Below are 10,169 nucleotides of genomic sequence, written 5' to 3'. Positions count from 1 at the left end.
AGCCACACTTGTCAGTCTCAGTAAAATGACATTTTATCCTTCAACCCTGTGCAGGCGAAACAACAAAAAATAAAACATCATGACATGAAAGCACAGTGTGATTACAAGCCCCATGTTTTTCCAATAACACGCATGTTAACAGATCAATAAGGTGCCAATCGAACAAACAATTTGTGCATGTTAATGACGCTCCGATGAAGGCCAACGATGGGAAACACTACAAGAACAAAAACTCAACTTTTTCTCTCTCTTTTTTTCCTCAGCACTGTTAAACATTAGTCTCGGTCCGTTGAATCGAGCGATATTTACACGTGAAATGTTCCCGTTTGAATTCTGACAAAATGTGCACTTGCACGGCCGACGCGTCCAACGTGCTCGCAAACAACCCTTGCGGTGTTTGTGTGCGCAGGGAGCTGACGTACATATGTACATTTCATAATGTTTTTTTTTCTTTTTCTTTAAATACACCATATACATGAGCGCCAGCGCTGGGAGCCGCCTGGGCGGCCCGTCGCACACGGCGCTGAACAACCATACGGCTACACTGGGAGTGATGACAGTGTTTACAAAGCGAACAGTCGACAGAACAGGTTGCCTAGCAAGAAAGAAAATAAAAAAGAACATAAAGTGAACTGAAAAGATAACTGACCTCTGGATTAGTTTAAAGGGACAATTCAAACAGGAATATTGAAGACTGCCCTCTAGAGGGCCGAGCATGTAGGACAGTTCCAACAGTTACCTGTTGTATGAGTGAGAAGCCTTTTGTCTGTGAAGACAGTCAATCAAAGCATTGATCAGAAAATATTTTGACAGCAAAAAAAAAAAAAACATAAAAAAAAGTTTTTTTTCAGTATCGCGTGTATTTAAATCAAAGATTTTATTTTAATTTGTTAAGTAAAGATATAGATATTTCTTGGTATTACGTTAAAAGGAGCCATTTCACAGCTTTCACATTGAGGAATTTGGGACAATAACTTTGTATTTACAGAGGTTTCCACTGGTCCACAGATGGACTCTGGCTGCTCCACCAAACAGCTGCAGGAGGGACTCGCATTTCCTCACCAGTGGTTTTATTTGACTGGCAGTGGAAGTGACAACAAGAGAAAAAGACTTCCGAGTGTTTTACTCCTATCGCTTACTGCAAAGTACAACTGTAACCAGCATGTTTTAAAGAAATATTAACCAAAGAACAAGATAAAGTTGTGTTTTCATTTGGAGAGACTGTGGCTCATTCTTAAAGTGAAAGGTGTTGCTGCCAGCAGAGGGCTTTTTCATTAGGTGACTAGTTTCACTGCGGCGACATCATGGAACTGAGAATTTTTAATCTGAATCTTAATTGATTTTATGGCTAATGCGTCAACTGATTTATACGGTTTCATCACAGCGCCACTAACAGGACAATGCAAGATAAGTTGGATGTGAGCATCTGTGGCGCTTCTCACAAGTCCTAAACACACATTGTGTTGTGCTGTTATTGGCACGGCACTGGAAGGTGGGCGAGTGGTCAACTGTTGAACAAACTGAATGAACTGCCCCTTTCAAACTTTATTTCTCTTTGGTAGAACATTTTCAGAGTGTGCGGCCTGGAGCTCGACACTCATTGCCAGCATTCGGGATTCATCCCAGCCATTGGATCAGTTATTGGTTAAATGGGCCAAAAGACATGATTATGGGGACCATAAAAAAAAATGTTACCAGTGTCAGTTACACTTTGACTTGTGGAACCGGAACAAAGTTGCTCGCAGCTGGAATCTTGAAGCTCTGAGGATTCTACCAGAGAGAAACACAACCAGCGGCCACTTTGGCTGGAAAGGAAATACTAATTGCATAGAACAATTAATCAGGCAGGGTGTTTGTTGACTGTGACGCAGTCTTTGAACGCACCGGGGGGAAACAGCGTTGGACAAAGTGTTGGGACTGCAGCCGTGGGTAGGGAGCATTGGGCTTGTGTCGATTTGAAGGACCTCCGGAGGAGTTTTCAAGCCAAAAACACAACACACACCTCTGGAGGAATTAGATCACTCTCTTCTATTCAAAGTAAAAATCCATCTGAATGTACAGAATTACAAAACTAGATCTATGCTACAGTGTGTTTACGTTATCTGAATCAGTGTTGTTGTTTTTTTTGTTGGAGATTATTTCTGCTTCAACTTGTTGGGGCAGATGCACACAGATCACACCTGAACGGTGGCGTTTCATCACATCTCTTGTCGGTGAAAGAAATTAATTTGGACTTTTCAATTGCAGTGCAGCATAAAGTGCCGGACGAAGGTGGCACGACACTTTTGAGTCTTGTGGCACGGTTGATTTAAAACAAAAATAATAATAATGATAATAGTAATCATAGTAAGTAATAATAACAAAACGCTAAGAAAACAGAAAAGAAAAAAATAATAATAAAGGCAATCACTTCCAGTACTGGCAAGAGATGGTTTGGATTGTGCTTATGAAGAGAAAGAAGAACAAAATAAAAGAAAAGAAATTAGGAGTTGATATAGTTGATTGCATCTCTTCTCCCATCTACTGTTTAAGCGCACTGTAAATGTTTCAAGTGTGAATCCTGTGATAAACTGAGCATCTCCAACGCGCTCACACCCCATGCATGCTGCGGTAGCGTCACACTCCTGCCAACCTTGCGTCTACTCCTCAACCTCAGCCTCCCCCACCTTCCCCTCCTCCTCCTCCTCCTCCTCCTCCTCCTCTTCGCAGTCGCGCTTTCTTGGAATCGACTACGGTGCAGCTGTGTAATGCCGTTGGTTTCAGTTCTTAACTTGCTGCGTCCGCTCGACTTCGCTGATGCTGAGCTGCGCAAATCCAATGAGCTTAACGTCATCGGGAATCTCAGACTCCTCCACACCAGATGCCTGCCAGGGGAGAGACAGCGTTGCTTTAAGGCACGACGACTGACGCACACACGGAGCGGCGAGGGGATCTGCGGCGGCTGCTTACCAATTTAAATGTCACATTTTTGTTATTGTGAGGATCGTCGACAATTTTTTGCAAATTGGCAGCGACTGGAGAGAAGACAGATGACAAAATGAGAGGAACGTATTAGAAAAGCTGCTGATTCAATAAGAAAAGCTGGTCAGAGGAGGTAGCAGATAATGAGTCAAACATGTTCAGAACAGAACGTACGTATTGAAAAGTGGCTCTCGTCTCAGAAATACATCATCATACTTTGATTTTTACTTACTGATGACCAAGTCCCTCCCATCGACCAGCCCGGCTGAGACCAACTCCTGGGAAACCCCATCAGCAGAATCTGAGGACAACGACAAAGACACAACCTTGACTTAGCCTTCAGTGCAGAACGTCTAATAACTCAGTGAGAGCAAAGGCTGTGGTGTCCCGACCTCGGCCAGACATGAACTCAAATCGGATGTCGTTGAGTTCCTTCTTTGGGTTCCTGAGTCTCAGGACGAGGCTGATGGGAACGCTGGCGTTGGCCACAGCTGGATCCTGTGGCAGAAAGATTTTACACTTAATGCGTCTTCCTTCATTTCTTTGTACTTCCTGCTACCGTTCTCATCCTGCCTGCTCTTTCAACGTTCTATGCCATCAAAATGTTTTATCAATAAGAACTGGAGGGGGGTGGGGGGTTAGACTAAAGTGCGGCAAAACTTTAAAAGTAGCGAGTGGGTGAGGGGAGAAGGATTGGAAGGAACCAGAAACAGGAAACAACAGTAACACAACTGAGGATTGGACGTACAGGGTTGAATCGGTCATTATATAAAATAGGTCAACATGTGGATGGAAAATGTGAACAGTGTGGAGTCATGGAATCAGTGCAACAGGTACTGATGGAATGTGAAAAATACAAAGAAGGAAGACTTTGAAAGCAGCAATGGAAACAGAAAAGCAAACGTTTAGCTTAATAAGCCTGCTTAAAATAGGAAATAAGACTCATCTGGAGCGACTGATGGATTCTTTTCGCGGGAAACAAAGTTAATGGAAAGAATTTAGAATTTCTAAAGAATTTCTTTTTTTAAAAGGTTCTGGTCTGTAACTGCCTGATCTCCTGTTCCACAAGCAACTCGGTAGGTGGTGGTAACGCTCTGGATATTAAGGAGTAAACTGCCATTAAACAACACAAAAAAATAAGAATTTCCAGGTTGAGATAATCTAATAACAATCTGAAAATAAAGCAAACACCCGCCAACCAGTTGTGATATGAATGTTTGGTGAAAGAGAAAGGGATTTGTTGTCAGTGACAGATGAGCACATCCTCTTCCTGTCTTCCTGCTTCTACCTGTGGAGGCGGAGCATGTGAGGGGCTCCCAGTCTGAGCTGCACTTTCCTCTCCTGTCTGGCCAACAGCTGCTGGGTTCTCTGGAGCTGCACCTGGAGGCTGCAGATGTCCTGTGGATGTGGATGTGGAGCCATCTGCTGGTGGGAAAAGCTAAAATACACAAGTATGCAGATTAATCTAGGATTCTCAGTGGGGGTTTTTTATGCCAGGAAAAAAAAGGCAGCAAGGACACAGGAATGACAGTCATGCAGATTACTCTGTCAGGCATGAGCAATAGATTGGGATTTTCAGGTCATGTCCACTACAAGTACACTCACCTCCAGATTCTGGGACCCGTCCTTCACCCTGGGTGACTGCAGAATGGACATGACAGATTGTCAGGATTAAAATACATGCAATTTTCCCTTTGACCCTTTCAATGTATGGACTGGTGGAGCATTGAAAGATTAAAGAAATTTGACATATGTGATTTATTACACAGGCCAGTTAAAATAAGAATATAATCCCACACAAAGACAGGAGAGAGGAGACACACGATTATCGAGAACAATAAAGCTGCTGCTTTGATTTAGAGGTCAGTTCCTTCTAAAGCAGAAATGGGTTCTGAAATGAATTTTCAGTCTCATATTTGGCACAATCTGAGAAATTTTTCAAAGGTCCCTGCTCTGTGGAGCAGCCATGCATGATGAAAAAAAAATCTAATCTAAAGTGAATTTTGCATAGTAGAGTTAAAGGCACATTTGTACACAAAAGGACTCATTCAGTGATTATGTATATAATCGATTCGCATCTTGCCACAATTATCCGTTGCTGGTATCCTCATTTTGTTGGTTTTGAAAAACACTTTTTCAAGCATTTGAGATGAAGTTCCTTTTTTAAGTCTTGCAGATTTGAGCTTAGTTCCATGATTTGCCACCAAAGCTGAATTCAACGCTCACAAAAAAGAACTAGACGAGCAGAGCAACATCGCCACCTGCTGGCTGTGGTGGGCAATGTGCAGAGCAGATAAGTGATGGGAGCGGCGGACATGTGGGGTCTCACCCGCAGAGCCATCACAGCGGCCTTGCCCTCCTCACTCTCCTCGTCCAGCTCGTCGTCGCTCCACTCCCAGCCGCCGTCCTCCGTCTTGTGGAGACGACCGCTGGAGCCGGGCACGCGCCGCACCTACACAGAGCATTCAAAGCTCAAAACTGACTCGTTTAGCAACACTTTCCCACCAAGTACCATTCAGAGATTCCAGGGGCGGATTCTAGCATGTTTTATTATGCAACACTGCAGTAAATGCAAACTAACCTTCCTGGATCGGTCCGATATTGACGGGCCTTTCATGAGGAGCTTCTCCTGCAAATACTCGTTGTTCTTAAAGGAGACAATAAGGCTCTCTCATTAATACAAAAAAGGACAACAGCAAAATGTATCTGTGTTTGTTTTTCATAACAACCAAGTAGAGCTTACTTTGGCTTTCGTGAAGAATTTATGCTTCAACAACTCTGCGGCAGTTGGCCTGAACAGGACAATAGGCACAGAAATGGTCATTAAATCTTATAAAACATCTGGAGAATTTCATCTCAACACAACTCTGACTTAATACTGGGAGCCCAAAATCAAACTGACCTTTTTTCCGGTTCTTTCTGTAAACACAGGGAGATCATTTTCCGAAAGGACTTGCCATATTTCTTAACCATCTCCTTGTCTGTGATGCCCGTCTCCAGACAGGGGGGGTCATTTTGCAAAGTCAACATCAGAACCTGCAGATGGGCAAAGATCAAGCAAATGATTTATGCAATGTTGAAACTGACAGAAAGGCAACCCTGATTAATTTCTCCATTTGGCTCCTGCAGTGGCTGCAGGAGTGTCTTCCTCTCACTATACCTGCAGCCGTCCACCAAACCAGCAGTATTTGGCACTGTGTTATATGTGAGTTCTTGCTTCATACATTTGTTTATGTAAAGTTGTGGCTTCTGGTTAATTTAATTTGTCGTATTTATATTGTTTGGAATTGAATTTAACCATGTTGAGTTAAGCATTATATACAGGTACTACCCGAAAAATTAGAATGTCAAGTAAAAGTTGTTTTATTTTGGCAATTTAACATAAAAGATGAAACCAACAAATTTTATTGAGCCATTACACGCAAATTGACATCTCAAGCAGTTCCTTGTTGTAATTTTGCTGATTATGATTTTCAGCTTATTAAAATCACAAACCCACAAACTCATTAGAAAATTAGAATACTGTCAAAAGCTTCAGTTTTGTAGGTTCAGAGTCCAAAACACCTGCAAAAGGGTCCTGAGCCTTCAAAAAGTCTGTCTTGGGTTGGCTCAGAAGAGTTCAGACATGGGGAAATACAACAACCTTTTCAGGAGATTGTAATTTTCTGGGTAGTACTGTATTTGTGTTTACTTTTTCTAGAAAAAAAAAAAGAGTGCAACAGTGAATGAGTGGAACAACTCAGTCAGCCACACAGTTACCTTCATGGGTGGGTATTTGTGATATGGTGCAGCCCCAGTGGCCAGTTCAATGGCTGTTATCCCAAAGCTCCAGATGTCGGCCTTGAAGTCGTAGCCGTGCACCTGCAGATACGAAACAGGGCAGAGTGAACAAAGTGCTCACGTTGTCCCTTCATCCTTCGTCCTTCCTAAAGAGCCTTTGCAGAGAGGAAACTGGGGGGGTTGGTGAGAAAAGGACGAGCCTCCCACCTGCTCCATGACCTCAGGAGCCATCCAGCACGGTGTTCCCACAAACGTCTTCCGAACCTTGTTCCTGGTCATGTCTCCTCCTGCTGCTAGAAAGGCACTCACACCGAAGTCTGGACATGAAAAGCATCAGATTATTCAGTCAAGATCCAAATACTTCAAACGCAGCGTGTGATAAAGGCTTTAACCCTTTAGGCGCCATGGTTGCAAAATTGCGACAAGCGTCATTGCTGAATTAAGCAGGCCATAGCGGCAAATATGGTGCTAAAAGTAGTTTCCACTTTACACCAGGAGATAGCAGACACCTGTGGCATCAATCTGAGCAGCATTTGTGGGGGTTTATATTCGGATTTCGGAGTATAAAGAGAGAGAAAGCCTCAGTGGAGGAGACGAGGAAGTGGCTGTAGTGGGAGCAGAGAGAAAGACAGCGAATTTTGCAGAGACCAGCCAGTGCTGGTGGAGGTAGCAGGGATGTTCGTGGTCACCCTGTAAATTACTGTGATGATGGCTGAGTCTGTTTGAGATATGTGGAAAATTATCAAAAGTGGATGAAACATTTTGATGAGCCTGTGGGGTATTGTGGAGACAGGGATCTGACATACAGACCCCTGACATCTGACATAATACAAAAAAAAAAAAAAACTCCTATCACAAAGTTTGGGTCATACTGAAGATTTTTCTCAATTACAGTACGGTTTTATCTCTAACAAATTTGAAGTCACAGCCATTTGAAATCTTGATATCAAAATTGGGTATTTTCTTGAAAAAGAATTCTGGCGCTTAAAGGGTTAAATGTGCAAAATTGAGGGTCAACATCCGCAACAGGTCATACAGAATGAGTGGATGCAGAGAAAAGGAACCAGTACCAGCTATCTGCACAGAGCCATCTTCACCCAGAAGAATGTTTCCAGCTTTCAGATCCCTGCATATGACAAGAGGCAACATTTGAGAGAGGACAGGTCTCAGGTCAGTCAGTAGTGGCGCCACTGGCCGGCCCGCTGCACACACCGACTATTCAAATGAACAACAAACACGCTTTGCTGTGGTGGACAAATAACTTTGAGCTGCACCTTTGATCTGTTCCATTTTTATCCACCTAATTTGTGTCTCCATATGCTGAGTGGAGGCCATAACAGAGGATTAATGTGGCCTCAGCCACCTCGCTCCCCCTCCCTTTCCTTATTAGGTGTAAGTGAGTTAGCGGAGGCAAGCGAGCTCAATCAGCAGCTGCCCAGTCGACTGAAAATACTGTTGACACAGGCTGCAGTTAATATAAGTGGAAAATCATACACTGCAAGGTTAAATTAGCAGTAATTCATAGTCGCTAGTTATTTGGACAGAGCAAAAAATGCTAGACAACTGATTATTATGTCACAAAAGTAAACCCGCATGTTACATTTATTGGCTAAAGTGATACAGTTACACTCAGAGGACACGGCTGAGGGGACACACAAGCCTTGTTTCCCAGCTGGGTCACAGAGTTCCAGCAAGGAGCCATTATGTAAAACAAACCTGCTCAATTATGCATTTTCACTGTATTAAATATTGAAGGAGTGCGGTCTGGTTGAGACTGCACACCACTGTGCAGAGATGAAAGGCAGAGCGCTTGCCCGAGAAAGAACGATGGGACGTAGAGTGACACCAGCACCGCACACAGCGACTAGAGGCTCTCCCTGGCAGCCCGACGACGCGTTGTTGCCACTCACCGATGAATCTGTCCATTTTTGTGAAGGTACTCCAGTCCCTCCAGGACCTCCTTCAAGATGCTGGCAATGCTGGCCTCGTCCAGCACACCGGTCTTGTGCTCGCCACGGGAGATGGTATGCTTGATGATGTCCAAGACAGAGCCTGTAAAGTAGAGGCTTGTCAACAGATGCTCACAAACTACGGAAGGCAAATTCCAGTTTGGCAAGTAGTTAACAGGAAGCTGCAAAAGAACCGGCTCATGGTTTGCACTTAAAACATAACTCATCACTGGCTGTCTCATCTCCATTCACGCAACAAAATATGAACAAAGACAGCCAAGTTGAACTGGAGTGGCCACCTTCAGTATAAATGTGATGTGAAGGAGGCTGCCACCTCTGCAATTGAAACGGTTGAAAGCAAATTTCTGTCATTGTCAGAGGCTGTAAAATTGCGCTTGTTTTACCGTTTCTGATCAGCAGTTAAATTTGCCAATGCAATGATTTCAATTTGCCAAGGCACACTCAAAGGGTCAAACACAGCCAGTACTACTGGCTGGAATTGTATCCCATGTATAGCAGTTTCCTTGACTACAAAGTAAACTGGCACTACAGTTAGACTTTGTGTTTAATAGAGCAACTGCATTAAAAACTCCCAAGCAATACAATATTTCAGTTGTCTACGTGCAGCCTCTGACCACTGACGTTAAGTAAAGTAAGGATGGTTATTGATCCAGACAAAAATATTGCAAACAGCAACAAATTATACATGAAATGATTCCCAGGAAAACAGTGACTCCATGCCAACATTCAAAATGAGGAAAAATGAGCAAAGTCAAAGAAGTGTAGAGAAAGGAAACTTACCACCACTGAGCAACTTCATCACCAGCCATAGTTCATCCTTTACCACAAATGAGGTATAATAAGACACAATGTTGGGATGGTGGCACTGGCTCATAGCCTGGATCTCTTTCTGTTAAAAAAAAAAAACAACAACACAACACAACATCACAGGGTGTCACAAGAAGCAGATACTGCACCACTGCAGTTACGAGCTGAAAAAATGAAAAAGATATTGTCATTAGAAATCACTGAGTCTACCTTTGCTGCAAAAAATACAAACTTTATGCCCATCAAAGATGAAAACTGGGTAAAGTCACCAGTACTCCAAAAGTCACATGACACTGTAACCCAGATGACTGGGGTGAATTCAGGATCTTAAGAATAACATTACATAAGTACCGTGTGTGTTGAAGTCTGAGAGAATGAGGGATTTGTAGTGAAAAGACATGTTTTCATTTGGGATATCCACTGTTCTAATACCAATATCCAACCGTGCATAGACACACTGAGTTTCATTTTTCCAACCATTCTTAATGGAGGGGAATAACAGAATTTTCTACAGAATTTCACGTAAGTGATTATTTGCATATTATATTTTCAGATAAAATATCAACGGAAAAAAAATCTGCAATTTGACCGCTAGATGGGAGTGCATATCCCAACAATGTTCAACATATACAATTCAGCGAATCATTATGT

At 42.9% G+C, this 10,169-nt stretch overlaps 1 protein-coding gene across 1 annotated transcript in view; it reads right to left on the bottom strand.

The window, feature by feature from the left end:
- Positions 1–15: 15 nt before the first annotated feature.
- Positions 16–10,169, bottom strand: part of LOC142884754 (serine/threonine-protein kinase OSR1-like) — a 13,940-nt gene continuing 3,786 nt past the window's right edge. Inside the window, exons 3-17 of the mRNA XM_076020632.1 lie at positions 9,492–9,600; positions 8,652–8,793; positions 7,812–7,867; positions 6,949–7,058; positions 6,721–6,822; positions 5,864–5,997; positions 5,705–5,753; positions 5,543–5,608; positions 5,291–5,413; positions 4,567–4,602; positions 4,250–4,399; positions 3,354–3,459; positions 3,194–3,262; positions 2,950–3,014; positions 16–2,864 (exon numbers count right to left, since the gene is read on the bottom strand). Of these exons, the coding sequence (XP_075876747.1) occupies positions 2,760–2,864; positions 2,950–3,014; positions 3,194–3,262; positions 3,354–3,459; positions 4,250–4,399; positions 4,567–4,602; positions 5,291–5,413; positions 5,543–5,608; positions 5,705–5,753; positions 5,864–5,997; positions 6,721–6,822; positions 6,949–7,058; positions 7,812–7,867; positions 8,652–8,793; positions 9,492–9,600 (1,422 nt within the window). The 3' untranslated portion in view covers positions 16–2,759. The remainder of the gene's footprint in view (positions 2,865–2,949; positions 3,015–3,193; positions 3,263–3,353; positions 3,460–4,249; positions 4,400–4,566; positions 4,603–5,290; positions 5,414–5,542; positions 5,609–5,704; positions 5,754–5,863; positions 5,998–6,720; positions 6,823–6,948; positions 7,059–7,811; positions 7,868–8,651; positions 8,794–9,491; positions 9,601–10,169) is intronic.

The sequence above is a fragment of the Nelusetta ayraudi genome, unplaced genomic scaffold, assembly GCF_046127955.1.
Source record: "Nelusetta ayraudi isolate G7.1 ecotype Tasmania unplaced genomic scaffold, CSIRO-AGI_Nayr_v1 ptg000011l, whole genome shotgun sequence".
NCBI classification, from domain to species: Eukaryota; Metazoa; Chordata; class Actinopteri; order Tetraodontiformes; family Monacanthidae; genus Nelusetta; species Nelusetta ayraudi.
Note: the sequence above shows the minus strand (reverse complement) of the source record. Positions and strands in the feature narration are given on the sequence as shown.